At 39.6% G+C, this 26,327-nt stretch overlaps 2 protein-coding genes across 3 annotated transcripts in view; both read left to right on the top strand.

The window, feature by feature from the left end:
* Nucleotides 1-26,327, top strand: part of LOC134822979 (chitinase domain-containing protein 1-like) — a 133,424-nt gene that overhangs the window by 96,588 nt on the left and 10,509 nt on the right. The window lies entirely within an intron of this gene.
* On the top strand, nt 303-26,151 carry LOC134822982 (mitotic apparatus protein p62-like). Of its 2 annotated transcripts, none has more exons than XM_063834282.1 (8): nt 303-443; nt 1,289-1,379; nt 1,559-1,653; nt 1,922-2,003; nt 2,160-2,402; nt 2,613-2,669; nt 6,904-7,043; nt 25,740-26,151. In XM_063834282.1, the coding sequence occupies exons 1-8, from the start codon at nt 333-335 to the stop codon at nt 25,965-25,967; spliced, it is 1,047 nt and encodes a 348-aa protein (XP_063690352.1). In that variant the 5' UTR covers nt 303-332; the 3' UTR covers nt 25,968-26,151. The 2 variants fall into 2 exon arrangements, with proteins under 2 accessions (XP_063690352.1, XP_063690354.1); XM_063834284.1 differs by having other exon boundaries at nt 1,292-1,379.

Genomic DNA, 26,327 nt, shown 5'->3' on the forward strand with positions numbered 1-26,327 from the left:
ATATGGCATAGTCATGCCCCAACAATTACTGAAACGACAAAACGTGTGATCGATTATACCCGCTAGTAATTTACTAAAAGGATGAAAATAAAACAATTAGATTCAAGCCAAGTACCTGTCTTAGTGTGAAGTCTATACACGTTCTTTCTTTCTAAATCCAGAAATTGGTATCCAATTCTGATCTAATCATGATTTTGAAATCTGATTAAAGAATATCCTAACTCTTACACGTCTTTTGGCCCACAAGTAAAAATACAAAATCAATGATATTACCCATACATAACACTAATAAATAACAGATAGTGTTAGGACTGAACTGCAAGGAGCGATGTATGGTAGAAGCTACCTCACGACTAATAAGCGGAGAGGAGCGCAGTACCATGATCTGTCAGCTCATACCTTCAGCTGTACCCAACTGTAAACTATCACTCAGCTTCAAACAGGTTTATATCCTTCTATCCTTATATGGGCATCACCTGCTGCTTTTTAGTGTTGCTTTACTTTTTGTGGATTTTACCGTAGCCTCCACTTTAACAACCAATGTAGGGGGGGCCAACCATATTAAAGTATATTAAAGTATATCCCCGGTACGGGTCAAAATCGGAAAAAATCCTACATTTTAATATACTTTAATATACCTACAATTAGAAGATTTATATTCTTCGTTAAGATTTACATGATGAACTATATTTTTCGCTCAGATTCTCAAGATAAGCCTGTTTTAGGACTAGTACATGAATTTCCATCCAGATTGGTCAAAAATTGGCTGAGCTATGAGCTTTAAAAAATATGCCCATATTTGGGCATACGCTTTTGCCCAAATTCGCTTTTGCCCAAATTCGATAAAATTTCAATATTTTTTAATGAGACTAACTCTATGTGAAAGATATAACTCAGTGTTTGTTGAATATAGTGGATACTAAGTAAAAAGACCTCCATGAACAAAATTGGGAAAATTGCACATAATATCTCGGTTAGGAATACTAGCCAAAATGACTTCATTAAAATTGAAATAACTTCATCAGTTTTCAATATTTTTTCAAGAACTTTTTGGAATCGATTAAGAATTGTATTTCAAGCTTATTTTGGGCAACAATTTTTGATGTAGGCCTCCAAGGAGATAGGGATATATTAAAGTATATTGTAGGTATATTAAAGTATATCCCCGGGTCAAAATCGGAAAAAATCCTACATTTTGATATACTTTAATATGGTTGCCCCCGGCCCCCCCCCCCCCCCCAATGTAAGTGTTATTCGGTTGTAAAACAATGTAACTTATGGTTGTTAGCAGGTGAAGCTAAGTCTAGCATCAGGTGACGGACCTGTCTACCTGACAGGAACACACTCCCAAGAAATAGAGGAGGAGATGGACAGTGACGGTAAGAGCTTTTACAATTAGACGACTGATGCCCCCCCCCCCCCCCCGACTGATGTCTAACATTTACAACATTCTGATATCCAGTCGCTGTTTTGATACATTTTTCTCTATTATCTAAGTAACTTACAAATTAACGATATTGCACTCCAAATGTAAAAGTTGTGTATAATCACTGTACAGATGAAGGTGAAGGTATGGAGGTGCCCCAGCTGGTAGACAATGAAGCTGAAGAAGAAAGTGGTGAAGATGAAGAAGAATCATCATCAGATGATGAGGTGAGATCATTACCAAGTATATTAATGTATACTAATTTATATATAAGTTATTTTTGTGCGGAAATGTAAGCTTTGGGACGTCAGACATTTTTACTGTGGAGCTATCTTTAACTGATGTTACATGAAAAGTTCAACATTTGTTATCTCATGGAATGATAGTCCATTAAATATTTGCCAAGCAAGTACAATAGATTTGAAGATCTAAAATATCATGCACACGGTCATTTCATTTCCTCAAATTACATGTCTTTATATTTGGTATTTGCAGGAGATAGATGAGGATAAGATGTTGGAAGAACTGGCTGCTGCACAAGCAAACAAACTGAAGAGTTTCATGAAGAAAGACAAAAGTAAGATTATCATTCAGTTTTAAACGCTTCTCTGGGATCCAAACTTAATTATATACGTATAAGTACGTATATATAATAGTAAACGTATATTATATAATAGTTAATACGTATTATCCGTCGGTTTGGAAGTTATTTCAATTAAAATATAATTTTCAGAAGCGATCGCCAGCTCAAAGCCTGGCCCCGCCTCCAAAAAGGCGCCAAAACCTGAAACAAAGGTCGCAGAGGTAGTAGAAGAAGCAAAGGAAGAAGTACCAGCCAAAGAAGACGAAGAAATGGAAGAAGCACCTGCAGCCCCAGCAGAAGCAGTAGAGAAGAAAGATGAGCCAATGGAAGAGATAAACACACCTGCCGCTGCGGTGGTAGCTGAGGAAGAATCAGACGATGAAGAAGAATCAGGTATGAAACATTTTCATAGAGCTCACAATTCAGTGGTTCTGTGTCTTTCGGGTGGTTTATCCTAATTTGCTATTTGTTCTTCTGTCCAGTTAAGGGGGGTATCTAACCCCAAAAAACCCATTTAACCTCAAAAATTCCCATTTTAGGGTTGGGTTTTTTGGGGTCGGACATCCCCAGTTAAATTTTGTTTTCAGTAATGAATATTTACAGATGAAGAGGATGACGACGATGAGGAGGATGATGACGAAGATGATGAGGATGAAGACGGTTTGTGTTAACTTTTCTCTGATTTCATGACTATCGGATTCTTCCCGCCTAGGCACATGCGTACTGACGGTCACAATTTAAACTTTAAGTTTGCGTCGCGCGCTGGTTATATTTCGTGTGAAAACTACGTTTTTCAGCGCTCGTCGATCAAAAATTTTCATTTTGCGCGGCTCATCTTACGAATTTTCCATGTGATGACACTCTTTAGGGGCCACCTATTTTAGTAAGGGGAAAAGTGGCATTCCGTTGGATTCGAATGTTCACAAGGATTTCTCAACGGAATATGGTAGTTAGGACCCCTACGAACATAATTAGACTTGTTGCCAATTTTGTATCTCAACGGAAACACCACTTTTACCACTTTTTACCACCTTTGTACCACCTTTCTGGTTTGCCAAATATCTTTAGTTGTGAACATCATAGAAGGCTGAAAATTAACCTAGAATGTTTATCTTATCAAGGAGTAAAACTTTTGTATCAAAAGTTTTTACATCGGACAATCAGCTAATTGGATAATTACCAATTAGTTAATCACCAAAAAAAGTGAAAATTTTTTATTGGCTTAAAATGATTGAAATCGTTTGAAACACGGAGAAATGTAGTTTTTAGAAAAACATCAAAAATTTTTCACTTAAATTTTTTTTTCGAGACTTGAAAAAAAGTTTGAAAATTTGAAAATATTTTTTTCCGCCAAAAGTGATCGAATTGCATGAAACGTGGATAAAAATGCCTTGCAGAAAAATTTCGAAGATTTTTAGATTGAGGAATACTAAAATCATCAATATTTGAAGTTGGAGTTCAGTAAATCTCGACATATTTTAGTAATTAGGAATAGCTTAGCGGAAAGGGCTGGACCTGAAAAAGGTTAACCACACAATATTAGACTTTCGTAACTAATTACAATACAGCTTTATCAAATTCCACATAAAGAAACAGCACAAAAGGACCATTTAAGATCGAACCGATTTTACCTGCTGTACTATCATTTTATTGATTTCAATGATCAAAACCTCTGTCAATCTTGCCAATCTATACCGGGTATCTGAATGTACCGGACCTCTTATTTACCTCTATAATTAGACCCAGTTGTGCAAGAAATGCGATTTCTCACAGGGGTTTCTTTAAACTGTGCACTTTTTGTCACTCTCGCAACTCGCAAGAGGCCTGGTATTATAGGGGGGTATAGGAAGCGAGTGTAAATATACCTTCCATCATCCATTGTGGCTTTTTTGTATTGTGAATGCGCATGCCGCTTCGTTTGCTATGCCATATACCTCGAATAACCCCCATATGTCATTGCCAGGGTCGGGATAGAGCTGGAGATAGCATTGAAAAGTTGCTAGAAATAGCTAGATTTAGAGTAAACTGGTGGTAGCTGGGTGGTGCTAGCATGGATGTAGCAGAACGTAGCTACACGGGGTTTCATTGGAGTTGGTTATTTTAATGGCCAAAGAGTGCCGGAACTAAAGTTACTTAAGATTGCAGTTTAGGGGCAGTGTAAACCACGGTGTAGTCAGGGACACAGAGCTACAGTGCAGGAGTACTGCAAAAGAACAGTGCAAGTGATACAGTCTGCAACAGTAAAACTCCGAAGAAGGAGATTCAGATAAGATTGTGGCTGCAGAGGAGGAGAGTAGCTGGAACCTGATTGTGTTTGTGTTGAAAGAAGAGGAGGAAGAAGAGTTTCCTGCTCTGGTAACTGTATTTTTGGAAGAGGTGGGGTGAGAACTTATTTTCAAGCGACAAGGGTGGGCTGGAAGCAACCAGATACAGCTATCCGACCTATTAAGATCACCGTCCTGAGCTTAACAGCATTTCATCAGAATCTTATGAAAACAGAGAGACTGACCCACCCTTTTTCGATCCAACGAAACCCTTTATATAAATCGACTTTTCTGCATGAATTACTTCATGGTATCTTCTTATCAAGGCTACAGACCTTGCCGTACCGGATTTATTGATCAAAGTGAGTCTCTTTAGCCCTCTTCTTCTTTAGAGCTTTAGGTTAGTGATCAAACTCTTCGCTACTCGCTCTTCACTGGATCTATCAGGACAGATTCACATCTTTTTAGGTCTCAACCAGCCTTAGTTTTCCTGTTTTCATCATGTAGTACGTTCTGCTACCTCCATTTTAGCACCACCCAGCTTCCATCAGTTCACTCTAAGTCTAGCTTCGTCGGCGTTTTACTGTTGCAGACTGTATCACTTGCAGACTGTATCACTTGCACTGTTCTATTGCAGTACTCCTGCACTGTAGCTCTGTGTCCCTGACTACACCGTGGTTTACACTGCCCCTAAACTGCAATCTTAAGTAACTTTAGTTCCGGCACTCTTTGGCCATTAAAATAACCAACTCCAATGAAACCCCGTGTAGCTACGTTCTGCTACATCCATGCTAGCACCACCCAGCTACCACCAGTTTACTCTAAATCTAGCTATTTCTAGCAACTTTTCAATGCTATCTCCAGCTCTATCCCGACCCTGGCAATGACATATGGGGGTTATTCGAGGTATATGGCATAGCAAACGAAGCGGCATGTGCATTCACAATACAAAAAAGCCACAATGGATGATGGAAGGTATATTTACACTCGCTTCCTATACCCCCCCTATAATACCAGGCCTCTTGCGAGTTGCGAGAGTGATAAAAAGTGCACAGTTTAAAGAAACCCCTGTGAGAAATCGCATTTCTTGCACAACTGGGTCTAATTATAGAGGTAAATAAGAGGTCCGGTACATTCAGATACCCGGTATAGATTGGCAAGATTGACAGAGGTTTTGATCATTGAAATCAATAAAATGATAGTACAGCAGGTAAAATCGGTTCGATCTTAAATGGTCCTTTTGTGCTGTTTCTTTATGTGGAATTTGATAAAGCTGTATTGTAATTAGTTACGAAACTCTAATATTGTGTGGTTAACCTTTTTCAGGTCCAGCCCTTTCCGCTAAGCTATTCCTAATTACTAAAATATGTCGAGATTTACTGAACTCCAACTTCAAATATTGATGATTTTAGTATTCCTCAATCTAAAAATCTTCGAAATTTTTCTGCAAGGCATTTTTATCCACGTTTCATGCAATTCGATCACTTTTGGCGGAAAAAAAATATTTTCAAATTTTCAAACTTTTTTTCAAGTCTCGAAAAAAAATTTTAAGTGAAAAATTTTTGAAGTTTTTCTAAAAACTACATTTCTCCGTGTTTCAAACGATTTCAATCATTTTAAGCCAATAAAAAATTTTCACTTTTTTTGGTGATTAACTAATTGGTAATTATCCAATTAGCTGATTGTCCGATGTAAAAACTTTTGATACAAAAGTTTTACTCCTTGATAAGATAAACATTCTAGGTTAATTTTCAGCCTTCTACGACGTTCACAACTAAAGATATTTGGCAAACCAGAAAAGTGGTACAAAGGTGGTAAAAAGTGGTAAAAGTGGTGTTTCTGTTGAGATACAAAATTGGCAACAAGTCTAATTATGTTCGTAGGGGTCCTAACTACCATATTCCGTTGAGAAATCCTTGTGAACATTCAAATCCAACGGAACCCTTAAATCGACCACTTTTCCCCTTACTATTTTTAACGGCCAGGTAGCGCAGTTGGTTAGAACGCCTGTCTTACAATCGTTAGGTTGCGAGTTCGAAACCCACTGACTGCCTGGTCGTGGGGTGAGCGTCGTCGACGTTCAGCTAAGGATCATGAGTGGTCTATGCAGCCCCCCGGTCTACTCAGCCGAATACTCGAGAAATCGGGTGTGAGGGTTAAATGAGGAGCTGCACATTGCAGCAAAGTCTCGGACGAAGAAAGTATGGTACACACTACCTTAACCGTCACTGGCCAAAAAGATCCTTCGGCTTCCTGTAATTGGCTGGTTGCACTTGTGTAACATTGTGGCTGTTGGAATACACCGAAGTAAAATAAGTGTCTAGATAAAAAAAAAAAAAAAATTTAGGACGTCCGGCGAATGGGGGGGGGGGGGGGGGGGGGGGGTTTGGAATTTCGAACAAACCCGGGGAGGGGGGGGGGGTTGTTTCTGCAAATCCGGACAGGGGGGGGGGGTGGTCTGAAAATCTGCCCCCTACAAATTTGTCCTCTGAAAAGCATTTCGATGGTGGCCTGTTTGTAAATTCACCCACTGTCTGCACACGATTACACACGAATATTGCCTTTGCTGTTCACTCCAGTTCGACATATTATATGAGACTATTCACACGTGTAAATTATCTATTCCTCAGGAGGCGAAGAAGTGGAATCTGATGATGAAGAAGAAGAAGATGACGATGATGAAGAGGATGGCGATGAAGAATCAGAGGAAGAGAGTGAAGAGGAGGCCGCTCCAGTTACTAAAAAGAGGAAAACCGAAGCTCCAGCCCCGGTAAGTTGTACGACTCAGCTTTTAACCTAGGCGAATCTATTTTTTGTTTTCCTTGTTTTAAATCGTCCCAATTCTTTACTGCTTGTGTAATAACAGCTTAGCATGTTGGTCATTCAAGAGATAATAAGGGATGAAATTTAAAACAGGAAACTTACGAATAAGGTATTTCAAGTGAACCAACATGTAACAGCGTATTAGAGTTGTATAAACCTTGCAACAGAAAGCAGCTCAGAATCCAATAATCTATTTCCTATTTAATAAATCTTATAACGATAAGATGCTAGCATGTAAAAACCAATCGCTGGCCCATATGAAATAACATTAAACTTAACATTACACTTTCATTAAAAGCAAAAAGAAGCCGGAATCATGTTCCACAATCGTGTCCCTACTACACTGACGTATCAAGTCGGAATCTTACTTTCCATTTTAACGGTTGTGTTCTCCTTTTGAGGCGTATTTTCCTCTTCCACTCCATTATTCTCCGTCTTCCCAATCTTCAATAACATCACGAGCAACACACCGGCAGAAACAGTGCTGACAATAGCCACTACCATAAACAAGTAGTAGAGCTTTCTCTTTCTTATCTTTCCGTCTCCACCCTCTCTTGGACTGATACGTTTACAGAGCCTTGGTTTAGCATCCTCCGAACATGTCACTGTCTGCACTGTTGTATAGTTGAGACTTGTCACTCCGTAACCCTGGTCACACTGTATCTCCACCTTGTTTCCTGGTAGGAATAAAGGGACGTTATCTTTGTTTTCAACTCTTCCGTGAGGTACGGAGAACTGGTGTAGGGGGCAGGACTGAGCTCCAGTTTGTTCAGGCTCCTCAAAGCTTACCCCAAGAAGTGATTCTGCGTAATTGCCATTGCTAGTGAAGAGTATGTAAGATTGGTACGAGACCGAGTATATTGTGTGTCTTTCATAGTCTACTATCGACGATTCATTTGTCAAGAACATTATTTGTGGGTCCTCCTGGTTTGTCATTGAAATGTCCCGACACTTGGCCAATACAGCTCGAAATACTACCTCGTTCTTCTCGCTATAATGAACATCCAAACAAAAGTCCGGTCCTTTTACTGGTGTTATCTGATAATATTCTAAAGCGTCATTTTGGATCTCAACGGTTTTCAGCGCCCATCTGCCAGCTTCTGCGCAACTTTTCCAAGCCAAATGGTAAATTTCCTCCTTTACGTTCTGTAACGGTGTTTTGCGTTTAGTCAAACAAGCTAACTCTGCTCTGTCTTGCCGGATCAGAAATCCTGCTCCGGATTGACTTAGTGATACTACCTCTGAAATGCTCAATCCTGGAGTACTTCGTTGGACGTTCTCGATGCAGTACTTAAGAAGTGTAAAGTACAGGAGCCTTTCACGCTTTTGCTGTTTCGTAAGGAAATCTTGCGTGAATAAAGAACAAGTGCCGTTTGTGATATCGAACGAAAGAGCATAGCATTTGAAGATGTGTTTACAGTACAGCCAGCATTGGTGCGCCCCAGCCGTAGTGAAGGTGGCCAAGTGACTATCATCAGGAATTATTTTCCAGCCGGTTTTTAAACATGCTACAAAATTGTCATCTTTATCCAATGCACTGCACCTGCAAGCCTGAACTGCGATCATTAACACAAGAAGCGTTGTTGCGAATCCAGAGGACATTGCTACAAACGAATATTGTTGTTTAGCTACCACAGGCACTTTCCTAATATAAGAGATTTTAAGGAGTTGGTTTAGTGTCCTTAATATGGCCAGAATTTTGTCCCTTTTTCTCATTTATATAATTGAAGAGAACTGCAATAACCTTAATTCATCCTAATTTTTTGTGAAACTTATTTTCGAGATGGCATTTGACCAAAATATTTGGTCGCTCAATTGTTTTGGAAACTTAAATCAAAAATCAGCAAAGTAAATAAAGTGTGAAATGCGATTTTGCACCTATACCATCTTGAGCCTTATGCTCAAAAAATGAGTCTGCGACCACCTCAAAAATGTGGTCATGGGTTATAGATTGTTGGTCTTATCTCGAAAACACGTTTTACAATAAATCAGGGTGAACAGGCCTTACAAGAAAAAAAGTTCAAAAATTAAGCATTTGATATAGATTATCGTGCAAATAAAAATGGGCTATTCTAAAATGTTAGAGTGGCCCGTTGCCCGGGGCCCCATACAAATTTTAAAGAAAATATTTTCAACTCTGGAAACATAAAAAGATAATAAAGGATCTTGAATTCTGCTGCTAAAAATAACTTCTCATTTTGAATTGTTTTTTAATAATGTCCTGCGAACATCTGACCGTTCACGTGATGCGGTGATCTGTCACGTGGGCCAGTGACCGAGAGTGCCCATTGTCATGGATTTCAACTACGAAGAAAAGGAAGATGTAGAGGGCTGTGCTGAAAGATGGTTCACTTCGATGGCAAGAGAACTGAAATTAGAAAACTTCGAGATTCGTGGAAATATGGACCAGGAAATACTCATGTCTCCGTCTATCTATAAAAGGTATATGGCAAACTGGGTTATGCAAGCAGCAGACCTCGTACGACGGCAGAGTAGTCAGATGAGCGCTATGATGGAAATCGTTGAGTGCCTCAAGACGGAAGCACTAGCAGACAATGAAAAGATGGTCAGGTTGCAGGACCAGTTGCTAGTGCAGAAGGACGAACAGCTACAGTTGTTTAAGACGTTAGTTGAAGAGACAGTACAAACAACGGTGGAGACAGGAATTAAGAGCTACAGTGCAGCTGTACAAAAGAACAGCACAAGTGGCGCGGTCTGCAACAGTAAAATTCTGAAGAATGTAATGAAGAGTGTGGCTGCAGAGGAGGACAGGAGCAAGAATCTGATAGTGTTTGGTCTGAAAGAAGAGGATGAAGAACAGCTACCAGCTCTGGTAACCGCACTATTGGAGGAGATCGGGGAGAAACCTCATTTTGAAGCGACTAGAGTCGGCTGGAAGAGGCCAGGTACGGCTATCCGACCAGTCAAGATCACCGTCCCAAGCTCAACAGCAGTTCATCAGATTCTGATGAAAACAGGGAGACTGAAGATGGCTGATGCACACAAAAATGTATGGATCTGTCCTGATAGATCCAGTGAAGAGCGTGCAGCAAGGAAGAACGTGGTAACTGACCTGAAGAAGAAGAGGGCTGAACAGACTCATCTCGACCACTACATCCGTAACGGGAAGGTCTGTAGCCGGGTTAAGAAGACACCATGATGACGTAATTCATGTTTCTCGGACACCACCGATCAGTATAATATGTACTTGTAGGGGTATTTTAAGAGTTAACGGACGTTATCTGTATTTGAGAGACAATTATATTATATACATACATTATTATTTGATTGTTTCAAACTTTTCACATTTCATAATTTTATTACTAGGTGGAGGTGATGTTATTGAGACTTTGGGCGGCCAAAAAACTCTTGTTCTGAAAGTTGTCCTCTGTACTTGTTTCACTGACCCACGCTTTTTAGCATTTATACATTTCGGCCCATTTTATATGTTTGTTCGAATTGCTGTACATTTGTATACTTGCTATTTTGTAAAAGTTTCAAATCAAATCATGATAATATACGACAAGATTTGACAATATATGACAATACATGGCAATACTTGACACTATTTATTCGACAATAAACGACAACATTTGACAATATATGCCAATATAAGACGATACATGGCGATACTTGACACTATTTATTCGACAAAAAACGACAATATTTGACAATATACGACAAAATGATATGACAATATACAACAAGATTGGACAATATGCTACAAAATGATATGACAATATATGACAATATATGACAAAATACGACAAGATTTGACAATATACGACAGTATATGACAGATTGACAATAAGTGACAAACCGTGGGAAAATGGGCACTCTTGGTTCCTGCTCCACTTGTTAGTGTTATTTTTGTATTTAACAAGAAATATCATAAATATTCAATGTTAGCATAATACTAGGTACAAAAGACTGGCTGAAAAACCTGTTGGATACATTTTAACGGAATTTATATATCGCGAGACAAATGGAAATGGTGTTTGTGACAGAAAGAATAAGATCTGTACTAAAATGATAATTTGACGATGATTCAGATGTTTTTAATTTTTCTAAAAAGTATCTACAATATTCACGATCAGCAACTTTCTCCCGCGGTGTTTCAGCAGCATGAAATCCCCATCAACAATATTTGTTCGCATTCCCTCATCAGCAAGGAATACGTCTATCGCATCATTTCACAGCAGTGCCCCAACAATCAACATCCAAATAATTTGTACCTCTTCCAGATTCTCCCCATTACGTTTTAACCCATCACCTGGACGCAAAAAAAAACACAAGTAATAACCACAGCTCACTTCAAATTCATCTGAATGCATGGGGGCGGGGGGGGGGGGGGGGGGGGGGGAGTAATGACTACTTTTGGGGACTTGGGGAATTACGTCAACGATTTTACCCCGAGTCCCCATGATTTTTAGTCCCCATTAGTCCCCAAAAGTCTCCATTAGTCCCCATTTAGATTTCAAAAAAATCTGGCTTCTCCAGACCAGATCGTAAACTTCTCAAGACTGAAGTCTAGAATATTTATCAATGGTCACTGGACATTCCTGACTTCTTGGGAGCTACTTGAGGGCTGTTAGAGTACCTCAGGTAAATTAAGGGAGGGGGCGGGGGCGACTACCAATGACAACATTGAGGAGACATATTGCATATATACGCTTATTTTATCAGATTGATCTAGTAACACGAGTTGTAGCGCAAGGAAAATAAACGCATTATCAAGGGGCCAGGGGGGGGGGGGGGCAACGCCCCAAAAAGCCCTACACATATAAAAAATCCGAAGAGGGCCCTAGAAATCGGGGCCTTTTGGGGCCTTTTGACCCTGTATTTTTGGCATGAATTTTGTTCAATTTAAAACAAATATACACGAATTTGAAAGATGTGAGAGGGATGTAATTCTTTTCATACTCGACTATCTGACAGAGAAATACATTCACCGGGGGGGGGGGGGGGATTTCAGCATCAGCATTCGATCAAGAAAGCGAAGCTGAGAGAGTGCAAATATCAAGATTGTCAAGGGTCGGGTCAAGTTTGTTTCGCAAAACTATACTCCAGCAAAGTTTGCTTATCCTGTACAAACCGGGGGGGGGGGGGGGGGGGGGGGGGTCCAACCCGATTTCCACATGAGTGTTGATGAGGCCAAAATCGGAAAAATCGGAAAATTGAGAAATTTACAGAATCGATCTCAAAAACCTCTCAAAAGGGATATAAGTCCTCCTCCTCCTTAGTCTTCCTCCTCGTCCTGAGTCCTCCTCCTCCTCCTCCGATCCTTCTCAGTCCTCCTCCTCTTCAGTCCTCCTCCTGACTCCTCTTCCTCATCCTCCTCCACCTCCTGAGTCCACCTCCTGAGTCCTCCTCCTCCTTCTCCTCCTCCTCCTCCTCCTCCTCCTCCTCCTCCTCCTCCTCCTCCTCCTCCTCGTTCTTCCTCTTCCTTCTCCTCCTCCTTCTCCTCCTCTTTCTTCTCCCTATCAGTCCTCCTCCTCAGTCCTCCTCATAGTCGACCTCGTCCTTAGACCTCGTCCTCGTCCTCCTCCTGGGTCCTCCTCCTGAGTCCTCCTGAGTCCTCCTCCTTCTCCTCCTCCTCCTCCTCCTACTCCTCCTCATTCCTCCTCTTCCTTCTCCTCCTCCTTCTCCTCTTCCTTCTCCCTATCAGTCCTTCTCCTCAGTCCTCCTCACCCTCCACCTTAGTCCTCATTCCCCCTCCTCCCCCTCAGTCTTACTCCCAGTACTCCTTCTCCTCCTCCTCCTCCTCCTCCTCCTCCTCCTCCTCCTCCTCCTCCTCCTCCTCCTGCTCCTCCTCCTCCTCCTGCTCCTCCTCTTCCTCCTGCTCCTCCTCCTCCTCTTCCTCCTCCTCCTCCTCCTTCTCTTCCTCCTCCTCCTCCTCCTCCTCCAGTGTGACATAATCATGATTGAGTCGATCCAACGCTCATTCACTGCAAAAATAGCAGGATACAAGTATCTTAGCTACTGGGAGCGCCTGAAGCAGCTTGATCTCTACTTCCTACAGCGCCGCCGCGAGAGGTACACGATCACACTTGTCTGGAAAATTTACTACGGTGAGATTCCCAACAGTGTAAACATTACTTTCCAACACTCTCAAAGAAGAGGAGTTACATGTCTTCGTCCTCTTGGCGGATCAAAATACAAAAGCACCAACACCATGAGGTTTCATTCTTTCCCTTTAGTGGCCTCTGCTTTGTATAACGCTGTGCCTCACGACATCAAGTCTATCCCAACCTTGCCAAAAATCCTCCTCCTCAGTCCCCAGTCCTTCTCCTACTCGTCAGTCCTCATCCTCAGTTCTCCTTCTCCTACTCCTAAGTCTTCCTCCTCGTCAGTCCTCCTCCTCTTCTCAGTCTTCCTCCTCCTCCTCCTCATCCTAATCAGTCCTCAGTCCTCCTCATCCTCCTCAGTCCTCTTCCTCAGTCCTCCTCCTCCTCCTCCTGCACGTCAGCCCTCCTCCTCCTCCTCCTCAGTCCCCAGTCCTTTTCTTACTTGTCAGTCCTCATCCTCCTCCTCATCCTCATCCTCCTCCTCAGTCCCCAGTCCCCCTTCTCCTCCTACTCCTAAGTCCTCCTTCTCCTCCTCCTCAGTCCTCCTCCTCTTCCTTCTCATCAGTCCAGCCCCAGTCTTCCTTCTCCTCTTCCTTCTCATCAGTCCTCCCCCAGTCTTCCTTTTCTTCATCCTCAGTCCTCCTCATCAGTGTTCTTCCTCCTCCTTATCCTCGTCATCAGTCCTCTTCCTGATCCTCCCCCAGTCTCCTTCTCCTCCTCCTCCTCTTCACTCATCCTCAGTCCTCCCCCAGTCCTCCTCTTCATCAGTCCTCCTCCTCGTCCTTAGTTCTCGTCCTCATCCTCCTAGTCCTCGTCCTTAGTTCTCGTCCTCATCCTCCTAGTCCTCGTTCTCGTCCTCCTCAGTCTTCTTCCTCAGTCTTCCTCAGTCTTCCTCAGTCCTCCTCCTCAGTCCCTCAGTCCTCCTTCTCAGTCCTCTTGCTCCTCAGTCCCCAGTCCTCTTCTACTCGTCAGCATTCTCCTCATCATCCTCCTCCTCATCAGTCCTCCTCCTCCTCAGTCTCCTCCTCAGTTCTCCTCCCCCTTCTCCTACTCCTAAGTCTTCCTCCTCGTCAGTCCTCCTCCTCAGTATTTCTCCTCCTCCTCCTCCTCTCCAGTCCTTTTCCTCCTCCTCATCCTCCTCAGTCCTCAGTTCTCCTTATCCTCCTCAGTCCCCTTCCTCTGTCCTCCTCCTCAGTCCTCCTCCTCAGTCCCCAGTCTTCCTCCTGCACGTCAGTCATCCTCCTCATCCTCATCCTCCTCCTCCTCCTCAGTCCTCCTCTTCCTTGGAAGTTCAGACTGACAGCACGGGTAGAGATCAGAGCTTAAGTCCCCCCCCCCCCCCCCCCTAATATGCAATATGGTACAACATTAAATTAGATAGCTCCACCCTGTTAGATCATTGCTTTTCTCTATTTGATAGTGTTTATGGACCACATTCTCCATGTAATACACTCAAATAAACATAAAAGTACTGTGCAAGTAGTCAGATAATATCATTTAAGCACTTAGCATATATCAAACTTGATGAAATTGAAGTTAATTCTAGGGCCCCAAAAGGCCCCACACAATACACATATCGAAATCCATAAAGGGCCCTAGAAATCGGGGCTTTTTGGGGCCTTTTGGGGCGTTGGCCCCCCCGCCCCCCCCCCCCTATCAATTTTTCTTATTACTTTTGTATTGATTTGTCTGAAATGATATGCTCAGTAATTTGAAATTGGCGTTGGTTTCTTTTGTTTTTGACGATCATTGATGGAAATATTCACAAAAGAGTGCTTGTCAGTGCTTAAAATAAAGATCATTCAAGTCTGTTCACAGAACGGCTGTTATAAATACTCATTCACCCATCATCTAACATCTTTAAGTGTATTAGGAGGGTAAGTCGAAGGGTTAATTCATGATTTTTCAGCGAGTCGGCTACTTCTACCTACTTCTACCTTCACGAGAGCTAAACTTCAATTAACCTCAATTTGAACTGACTTGTACAGTGGTAGAACACATTACAACCGGGCTTATCATTTTACTTTTAAGTCAGATTTATCCTACTCTTATCTTGGACAAAACATCTCGATCGTATTGTTATTAAACTAACTTGAAAACCATGAATAACTGTCAAAAATTCTGGGGACTTATGGGGACAAATGGTGAATTACGTCAACGAGTTGACCTCTAGTCCCCATGATTTTTAGTCCCCATTAGTCCCCAAAAGTCTCCATTGGTAGTCATTACTCCCCCCCCCCCCCCCCCCCCCCCCCGAATGCATTTATAAGTATTATTTAGGGGGGGGGGGGGGGGGTACCACTGTCCATTTTATCCCTGCACAAAAAAAACTGGACAAAGACAAAAGGGACAAAAAAAAGATAATAGGGACAAAAAAGACAAAAAAGACGGGGACAAAAAGGACAAAATGGACAAAAAGGACAGGGACAAACGAGACAAATAGACAGGGACAAAATGGACAGTAAAGAAAATAAGGTCAATTATCCGTTGAAATGCAAAAAATAAGTTCAGGCACAGTTCCAACAAGCTAATTATAAGTTGGGTAAATTCAGACAGAACAGTAAAGTCAATCTTGATTATATATAATCAGCCTTAGTGTACTCACTGTTCAAGACAACTTGGTCTAGTCCGATATGCCTGCTCACTGATTCACATTTGACGTATGAGCTATTAACTTGATGATGACTTTTTTGATATCACCACTTGATTAATGGGATTAATGAAATATTGACTGAACCGTGTACACATTTATTTATGTGATGCCGTTGATGAATTCTGCTTATTTCAGTCCCTTCAGTGGTTTCAGTTGATTCTAAGTACAGCAAAACACTGACATGAACCCACATCCAGAAACACGCCATCTTGCCAGGCAGCCTGGGAGGAAATTTTTTTTGGGAGGAAAAACGGGAGAAAAAGAGGAAATTTTTGAGAAGTTACTCCTAAATTTCGAAATATTTTTTTGGAATGAAGACAAATTAATGGAGGAAATTTTTGAAGAAAATGTTTCGATTGTATAAAAAATCAAAGAGGAACATCCTGTCAGTTTTGGAACACAGTGAAATATTCTGATTGGAGAATGCAGATTGCTGTTGTGAAGTTATCAAATTTACGTGAGTACTTGATTCTTTTCAATCCCAGTTTATTGCTGTCCTACAAATTTCTTTAATGCCAAATGCCGTCTAAAACACCCTATTTCGCAAAAAATTTCCGGGGGGCTGCGCTCCCTAGCCCCCGCCAAGGGGCTTCACCCCTGGACCCTGCTGGGGGCTGCGCCCCCAGACCCCTGCCACAGCTTGCTCGCTACGCTCCCTGCGCAGCTGGATTGGACACGTCGACTTGCTTCGTTCGCCGACAGCCCCCTTCCCAAACTTGCGAGTGAAGCGAGCGGGCCACAGAATTTAGAAAAAAACGCATCTGGGAGGAAATATAAAACTTTCTGGATGTGGGGACATGAAAATCTAAATTGTTGATGTCGAGTAGAATATATACATTCTCTACATTTGAGCTTGTCTAATTTTTTGTCTCATTTGTCCAAAATTTTTGTCCATTTTGTCCATTTTATCCCCAAAACACTGTCCTTCACAAAAAAATGTAAAAAAAGACAAAATGGACAGTGGTACCCCCCCCCCCCCCCCCCCCCCCCCCCCCTTTAGGTAACATTGTATAGGAGTTGTAAAAACCTTGAAATAGGTGCCCTAGTGGTTAGAGCATCTGCCTTCTGCGCAGAAGGTTCAGGGTTCGAATCCCAGTGTCACCTAGTCTAGGAAGTAGCTAAGGATCCATAATTGGATCTATTCGATCTCCTCGGTCGATTCAGCCGAATGATAAGAAACTTGATTTAGGGTGAAATGAGGAGGGGTACCTGTTAAAAGTTCAAGAAACTTCCTAAGATACCCCTTCAGTACATACTGTAAACAAAGTACTATTATTATTATTAACAGAAAGCAGCTCGATGACTGATTTCCTATTCAATAAATCTTATAACGATAAGATGCTATAGCTAGCACTTACAAATCAATCGCTGAATTATCATAAAACTGTTAACATTGTTCTTTCATCAAAAGCAAAGAAAATACGTAATCATGTCCCACAATCGTGTTCCTACTGACATATCAAGTCGAAATCTTACTTAACATTTTAACGGTTGTGTTCTCCTTTTGTAGTTTCCTCTTCCACTCCATTATTCCCCGTCTTCCCAATCTTCAATAACATCACGAGCAACACACCGGCAGAAACAGTGCTGACAATAGCCACTACCATAAACAAGTAGTAGAGCTTTTCCTTTCTTATCTTTCCGTCTCCACCCTCTCTTGGACTGATGTAACGTTTACAGAGCCTTGGTTTAGCATCCTCCGAACATGTCACTGTCTGCACTGTTGTATAGTTGAGACTTGTCACTCCGTAACCCTGGTCACACTGTATCTCCACCTTGTTTCCTGGTAGGAATAAAGGGACGTTATCTTTGTTTTCAACTCTTCCGTGAAGTACGGAGAACTGGTGTAGGGGGCAGGACTGAGCTCCAGTTTGTTCAGGCTCCTCAAAGCTTACCCCATGAAGTGATTCTGCGTTATTGCCATTGCTAGTGAAGAGTATGTAAGATCGGTACGAGACCGAGTATATTGTGTGTCTTTCATAGTGTACTATCGATGATTCGTTTGTCAAGAACATTATTTGTGGGTCCTCCTGGTTAGTCATTGAAATGTCCCGGCACTTGGCCAATACAGCTCGTAACACTGCCTCGTTCTTCTCGCCATAATGAACATCTAAACAAAAGTCTGGTCCTTCTACTGGTGTTATCTGATAATATTCTAGAGCGTCATTTTGGATCTCAACGGTTTTCAGGGCCCATCTGCTAGCTTCTGCGCAACTTTTCCAAGCCAAATGGTAAACTTCCTCCTCCACGTTCTGTAACGGTGTTTTGTGTTTAGTCAAACAAGCTAACCCTGCTCTGTCTTGCCGGATCAGAAATCCTGCTCCGGATAGACTTAGTGATACTATCCTCTGAAATGCTCAATCCTGGAGTACTTCGTTGGACGTTCTCGATGCAGTACTTAAGAAGTGTAAAGTACAGGAGCCTTTCACGCTTTTTCTGTTTCGTAAGGAAATCTTGCGTGAATAAAGAACAGGTGCCGTTTGTGATATCGAACGAAAGAGCATAGCATTTGAAGATGTGTTTGCAGTACAGCCAGCATTGGTGCGCCCCAGCCGTAGTGAAGGTGGCCAAGAGACTATCATCAGGAATTATTTTCCAGCCGGTTTTCAAACATGCTACAAAATTGTCATCTATATCCAATGCACTGCACCTGCAAGCCTGAACTGCGATAATTAACACAAGAAGCGTTGTTGCGACTCCAGAGGACATTGCTACAAACGAATATTGTTGTTTAGCTACCACAGGTACTTTCCTAAGAGATTGTAAGGAGTTGGTTTAGTGTCCTTAATATGGCCAGAATTTTGTCTCTTTGCAAATTTTCACTTATCTAATTGAAGAGATCTGCAATAACCTTAATTCATCCTAATTTTTGTGAAACTTATTTTCGAGATGGCAGTTGACCAAAATATTTGGTCGCTCAATTGTTTTGGAAACCTAAATCAAAAATCAGAAAATTAATTAAGTGTGAAATATGATTTTGCGCCTATCTTGAGCCTTGGGCTTGTGAGTCAAAAATTGACCAAATACGAGCATTACTGCACCATTGAGCGTCCGGGTCCCCCTCAAAAGTTAGGTCAAGGGTCATAGTTTTTGGTTAACTGGTTATCTCGAAAACACGTTTCTACAATAAAAAAAATAAATCAGGGTGAATAGGGCTTTACTAAAAAACAAGCCTATTTCAAGTATCTAGATTTGCTAAAGAAAAAAGTTCCAAAATTAATTAGATTTAGAATCAAATTTACACTGCAATAAAATGAAAATAGTAAACAATTTAGAGATGCTCCGATCTGCTCACTGCTGTGCAGGACATTCGAATCAGTCAAAAATTGTCGAGTCAAAGAATGCCCTTTTAAGGACTAAGAGAGGGCCGGGACTACGAGTGCCCATTGTCATGCTACAAAACGGTAATCTTTATCCAATGCACAGAGGGTGGGGGGGGGGGGGGGTAATGGCATAAATGGAGAATTACCCAAGGTTTTTCCATTTTCTCCATAGAAAGAGTCTCCATTTATGCCATTCAAAAACTGAAAGATACAACATACTGTACTCAATTTTGTTACAAAATTTTGATCTTTAAGGACGAAATAATTTAAATACAATATTCATCTAGTAAATAGAATGTAAATATCATTTCGAACACCAAAAAAACAATTTACCAGCTTGAACACAAGGGTCCCCCCCCCCCCCTTGTAAATTTTGAAAAAATTGTAAAATAATTTGTTTTTCAAATATCATAATTTTGGTACTAAACGTTTTGCCTTTCCATGCTGAAAACAATCATTTAAAAATATTTCCAAGATTTATAAGTTTTCATGCTTTCTATCCCGATTTCGAAGTCCCCACATCACCCTCGATATGCGATCTTGGAGTCGAGGCTTCCCCTTTGTAATGCGATCTCGAAGGGCAGGCCTCCTGTATGCAATACGAGCTCGGGAGCAGTGAGTCAGCCTTTACCTATCAATCGAATAACTCAGGCCGAAAATTTTCTTAGTCAAAAACTTTAAGTGGTTTTCCTGGAAACCACTTTTCTCCAGTGTTCATGTTACTTTGATCATTATGAGCCGAAAATATTTTTCGGGACCTAGCCCTCGATAATTTTTCCTGAAAATTAATGAAGTTTCTGATTGACATCCGGCCAAGCACCTTCTTAACTACTTACTATAGCCGGATATTCGATCGATTCCTAAATTGTATCACTATCAGAGTGAAATTGAGTGGAATTTGAATTGCAAAATTTACACAGCAATACAATAAAAACAGTAATTAATTTAAAGATGCTTCGATCTGCTGTGCAGGACATTCAAATCAAGCCAAAAGTGTTTAAATAATAGAGTGTTATTAATAGAGTGCCCTTCTAAGGACTAAGAATCAAAACATATAGTATTATATAGTATTATATATCTATACTATAATTTAAACTTGACGAAATTTCCCCGGCAACGGGGACATAGAAGAAAAAACACCGAAAATCCGACCTCAAAATGAAGCCTCTGGTGAAATCAAACCCAGCTCGCAAATGGAGTTGAAAACCTCGCCATTTTTTAGCAGGGTTGTAGAAAAAGGGATAGAATAGGCTATAGCATTCTTAGGAATTTTGATTTAGGCTTTAGATTTTTTATAATTAACGTCGGAAGTGAGGTAAAATAACCGTTAGAATAATGTCGTTTTTTAGCAAAGGTTTACTGCGCTGTTGCGTAGCAACGTAAAAGTGCATCGTGCGCGAGCAAAAACATCTTAACTACGCGCGTTGTTATGCTGTATGCTACGTCATAAATTCAAAACTAGCTCACATTTACGCTTCACGCTATGACTTATTTCATAACTTTGGTTGTGATTGGTATTTTTTGATGCGGTAAAAAGTATCGTTTTGGGAATCCGAATACTAACACGCTTCGCCATTGTTAGATAAATCCATTATGTCTACAGTATAACAGAGCTATATGATGAGAGGAGAAATTAAAACATAACTGATTTTTAAAATTTCCTCGAACAAAGCTTTCGACTAGCGGGTTTCTAGTAAATAATAAGTTAATGAGTATAAACTATGGTATGTTGGTTTAATTAAGCATTTGATATAAATTATCGTTCAAATAAAAAGAAGCTATTCTGAAATGTTAGAATTGACCCGTTGCCCAATACAAATTTTAAAGAAAATATTTCCAACTCTATACATAAAAGGAGAGTATAATGCTTTGCAGGGGTGTAGGAAGCAGGGGGGGGGGGGGCCAATTGCCCCCCCCCCCACCCCCATAAAATCTGGGCAAGGGGAAACATTTTTATCCAATGCACTGCACCTGCAAGCCTGAACTGCGATCATCAACACAAGAAGCGTTGTTGCGACTCCAGAGGACATTGCTGCAAACGAATATTGTTGTTTAGCTACCACAGGCACTTTCCTAGAAGATTGAGGGCACTTTCAAAAACATCTGTCACGGAAAAAATTTTAAAATTTGTCAAAAATCAGATTTTGTGGCATAATTTGGTGGATAATTTTTGGAACGGGATGAAACTTCAGATATGGTGTGCTAAACCCTAACCTTTACTATCTCCACTTTTTGTTTCGATTTAGGGCTAAATCTGGTGGATAAAAGTGAAACAGACCGATCCACTTCAGGTGGGCCTTTAAAAATATTTAATTCCATCTAAACTCCTAAAATTGATTGAGACTTATAAATAATCGTTATAACTTCACAATTTCATATGTTAGGCCGGGATTTTTTTTAAGGGCCAAATTTGGTGGATATATTTTTTTACATCTTTTTTAAGACTGTTATTTGTTAGCTAACATCAATTAACTGGTCTTAAAATGGTGCAAAAGCAATGTTAAATCTATTGGCATCAACTATTAAAGTTCGAAGATTCAATTTAAATGGGCAAACTTTGGTGGAAAAAAGTCAATTTTAAATTAAATTTAACACGTAAATGCTCCCAAAAAATCAATAAATAATCATAAACATGATTAAAAACCATTTGAAAAAATGAAATAAAAGGATGTTGAACTTTAAATGTAAAAGGAAAGAAATGGTTTTTTAAGCTTTTGGGGCCAATTTGGGGGATAATTAACTCAAAAATATTTAAAATATGACCGGTATTTTGATACCCAAAATCAATTTTGGGCCCTTTAAAAAAGTCGGTTTGGGAGTTTATCAAAATTTTTTTGGCTGAAAAAGAAAAAGGTCTAAACAAACCCAAATTTTCCAGTATATGATTTCAAAATTGGGGCAAATCAAAGGCCAGAAAAAGTGGATAAAAAAGGGAAAATTTTAAAACCCGGGTTTTTTAAGCTAATTTCTTAGGAAATTTACCCCCAAAAAAAACCGGCCCAAAAGGGAGAAATTTGGGGGCAACTTTATTTGGGAAACTATACCCCCTTTCTTTAGGGACCCAGGGGCAATAATTTTCAGCTCTTTGGGCCCCTTTAAGAAATAATTTTTTGGTTTTTAAAAAAGGGGAAACCCACATACGTTATCAGTAAAGAAATGGTTTTTTCCCAAACGGAAGGGAAGGTTACCCACTTTTAAATTTATCTCCCAAATTTTTTAAACCTTAAAAGTCTTTTGGGAAACTGAAAATTTCTTTTTGAACGGGACTCAGAAAAAAGGGATTTTCTATTAAAACATTTGTAGTTTTCATGATAGAACACATTTTGGGGCCAAAAAAAATTTGTAAAAAAAAGAAATTTTCCCTTTTTGTAGGGTTTTTAAAATCCACCAAAAACGGCTCTAAAGGCTGAAAGGAGACATTTGTTAATTTGGGTATGAAACTTTATCCTTTTCTTTAAAGGCCCCTAGAGCAATAAAGGAATACATTTCCGCTTAAAGACGAAAAAAGGGGGCCCTAAAAAAGGGGATTCCCCAGCATTTTTGACTCAAAGGACTTCCCAAATCCCTTTCCCCGGGGGAATTTTTTGACCGGGAAAAGTGGGGGGTTTTTAGGGAAATTTTCCGCCATATTTTTCCCGAACCCCCCAATTTTTCACCCGGCGTTAATAAACCCCCTACCGGGGCTTTTAGGTTCCCAAAGGGGAAATGGGGGGCTCTTTTTTTTAATCGTTTCTTATATTCACTAAAGAAGACTACCTTACTCGGATTATTACGACGGGGTTTATTAACGACCGTTAAAATATGGTTCGGGAAAAATATGGCGAAATTGCTCAAAACCCACCACATTTACCGGTCGCCATTTTACCGGTGTCCAACCTTTCAATTTTAGATTCAAAAATTTTGTCTCAGATGTAAATTTCCTTATTAGAGATAAGCAAGTTTAGAAATTTTCGCATTGCTAAACTTGTGAAACAAGTCGAATTATCAATAATTGTTGAAAGTAGACAGAAATAATGACTCGTGGGAATCAAACAAGATGGAAAATAATTACATTTGAAGCGTAACAACCAGATCGATATCTTACTATATTTAAAGCGAGACATATATATATATATATTTATCTGTGCCATTTTACTGACACCAAGGCATCATCTTTAAACGCAACTTTCCCCGCAAAAACCGTAAAAGATATACAACTGAAATTTGTTTGACTGAGTCAAATGCTTTTATGCTTTTCAAATCAGCATGAAAAAATAAAAAATTGGCCAAGGAATAATTATTTTAGTGCCCAAAATTTGGACCCCCAAGTGGTGTCAAAAACGCGAATTAAATAGGTAATAATTATTTTAGTCTCTTGAGTCTTGACACCACTTTAGAGTAATACGGGTTCCTGTTAGTTAAGATAAAGGGAGAGCTGTTTAGTCTTCCAATAAGTTGTAATCATCTTCGTTATCTTCATCTGGATCATCCCTTTCATCAGTTTTAATTAATTCAAGTTTTAATTTAACTGTTACTTTACTTTGAGTCCTATTTCATTATGTAGAGATAGTCATACCTAAGAAATTAAAAATTGGCCTATTTAAATCAAATTTGACAATAAGGATATATTGACAAGAATTGGCAAAAAGGTGAATTTTTTGCAATTTTTAGCCAAATGAAGTCGAAAAACCTACAACAAGTGTCCCAATACTAATAGTCTTCTTTAGTGAATATAAGACAACGATTAAAATATGAGCAACCCATACCCCTTGGGAACCCTAAAAGCTGAGTAGGCGGGTTTATTAACGACCGGTGAAAATGTGGTTCGGGAAAAATATGGCGAAATTACCCTAAACCCACCACTTTATCCCGGTCATAATAATCCCGAGTAAGGTATTGGGACACTTGTTGTAGGTTTTTCGACTTCATTTGGCTAAAATTGCAAAAATTCACCTTTTTGCCCATTCTTGTCATATATCCTTATTGTCAAATTTGATTTAAATAGGCCAATTTTTAATTTCTTAGGTATTGACTATCTCTACATAATGAAATAGGACTCAAAGTAAAAGTAACAGTTAAATTAAAACTTGAATTAATTAAAACTGATGAAAGGGATGATCCAGATGAAGATAACGAAGATGATTACAACTTATTGGAAGACTAAACAGCTCTCCCTTTATCTTAACTAGCAGGAACCCGTATTACTCTAAAGTGGTGTCAAGACTCAGAGACTAAAATAATTATTACCTATTTAATTCGCGTTTTTGACACCACTTGGGGTCCAAATTTTGGGCACTAAAATAATTATCCTTGGCCAATTTTTATTTTTTCATGCTGATTTGAAAAGCATAAAAGCATTTGACTCAGTCAAAAAATTTCAGTTGTATATCTTTTACGGTTTTTGCGGAAAGTTGCGTTAAAGATGATGCACTAATTTTGGGCACTAAAATAATTATTCCTTGGCCAATTTTTATTTTTTCATGCTGATTTGAAAAGCATAAAAGCATTTGACTCAGTCAAAAAAATTTCAGTTGTATATCTTTTACGGTTTTTGCGGAAAGTTGCGTTAAAGATGATGCCTTGGTGTCAGTAAAATGGCACAGATAAATATATATATATATATCGTCTCGCTTTATATATAGTAAGATATCGATCTGGTTGTTACGCTTCAAATGTAATTATTTTCCATCTAGTTTGATTAACCACGAGTCATTATTTCTGTCTACTTTCAACAATTATTGATAATTCGACTTGTTTCACAAGTTTTAGCAATGCGAAAATTTCTAAACTTGCTTATCTCTAATAAGGAAATTTACATCTGAGACAAAATTTTTGAATCTGAAATTGAAAGGTTGGACTCCGGTAAAATGGCGACCGGTAAAATATGGTGGGTTTTGAGCAATTTCGCCATATTTTTCCCGAACCATATTTTAACCGGTCGTTAATAAACCCGTCGTAATAATCCCGAGTAAGGTAAAATCATTCTTGAAGCTCGAATATATCCACCAAAAATGGCCTAAAAATTAAATCTTCTATGCTATAATAAGCTTGAAACGATTTCCAACCTGATCCGTTCACTGAGTAAAGCTGGTGAACTTGTTGACCAATATAATTTTTTCAGTTGAAAATTTTAGGTATTGAATTTTATTTCATCGTTTTATTATCCACCATATCTAGCCTTAAAATTGGAATCTTTCTTTATTTTCGCCTTTTATCATAAAGGCATATCGATTTGCTACAATTCTATCTTTAAATAATCACCATAAATTAACCACACGTAAAGTTACAGGCCAACAAATGATATATCCACCAAACCCCTCTGAAAAGTATATCCACCATTATTAGCCCTGATTTAAATGCTTGTATCTCTGCTCATAGACATAGTAGACATTTTATTCTTTTTGTAAAAGTTGAACTATCGCAAATCCTCTGCTGAAAAAAGTTTAATCAAAATATTGAGTTTATCCACCAAATGAGAGCTTCTAGAAGTTGAAATTTTTCCCGTGACAGATTCGTTAACATAGTTTTTGAAAGTGCCCTTAGGTCCCCTGATATGGCAACAACTTTGATTCATTCGTCATTTAAATCGGATAAGACTAACACCCCTACGTTTCACACAGGTGCCAGTTAAGAACGGAAAGCCGGCTGCTACCCCCAAGCAGAAGAAGGAGAAACTTCAAACACCCTCCAAACCCAACCTTAACGATCTGAAAAAGAAGCTCCTCGCATCCCCCAGTCTCCCAAAGAAGTACGAGAAGTTCGTTAATCTTATGAAAAATGCTCATAAAGTTACCGACGAGAAGGAAATCAAAAACACGTGGGAATTTGTTCAAAAGAACAAGAAATAGAATAACGGGTTTTAATGGTGGACTTGATGACAGATTTTTTTACTAATTTATTTCTTTTATTATTTATTCGATGGTTTGACACGGGTTTTTTGCCAGTCTTCATTATATCGTCGCGGTTGTAGTGGACTCTGAATCTCAAAATATGAACATACCAGCGTTTGATTATATTACGAAAGTTAATTTTTAACATTATTACAATAATAACAACGTTTTACTCTTATTGCTGTCCCAAAATTTTGCTTTGTTGATAATAGTCCAAACTGAAGTTGAATTTTTGAATTTTGTCAATGATATCGCATTAATTTCCTACAACGGAAAAATGTGAATATTTGAATACGTAAATAAGTAAATACGAAGCTA

This window comes from Bolinopsis microptera, chromosome 11 (genome assembly GCF_026151205.1).
Source record: "Bolinopsis microptera isolate Bmic1 chromosome 11, MBARI_Bmic_1.0, whole genome shotgun sequence".
NCBI classification, from domain to species: domain Eukaryota; kingdom Metazoa; phylum Ctenophora; class Tentaculata; order Lobata; family Bolinopsidae; genus Bolinopsis; species Bolinopsis microptera.

Bases quoted from the DNA above. Each gene is read 5' to 3' on its own strand.
- LOC134822982 (XM_063834282.1), top strand. From the start codon at position 333: ATGGTAGAAGCTACCTCACGACTAATAAGCGGAGAGGAGCGCAGTACC. The intron at 1,380-1,558 runs GTAAGAGCTTTT...ATCACTGTACAG, and splicing joins GGAGGAGATGGACAGTGACG to ATGAAGGTGAAGGTATGGAG. The intron at 7,044-25,739 runs GTAAGTTGTACG...CGTTTCACACAG, and splicing joins AAACCGAAGCTCCAGCCCCG to GTGCCAGTTAAGAACGGAAA.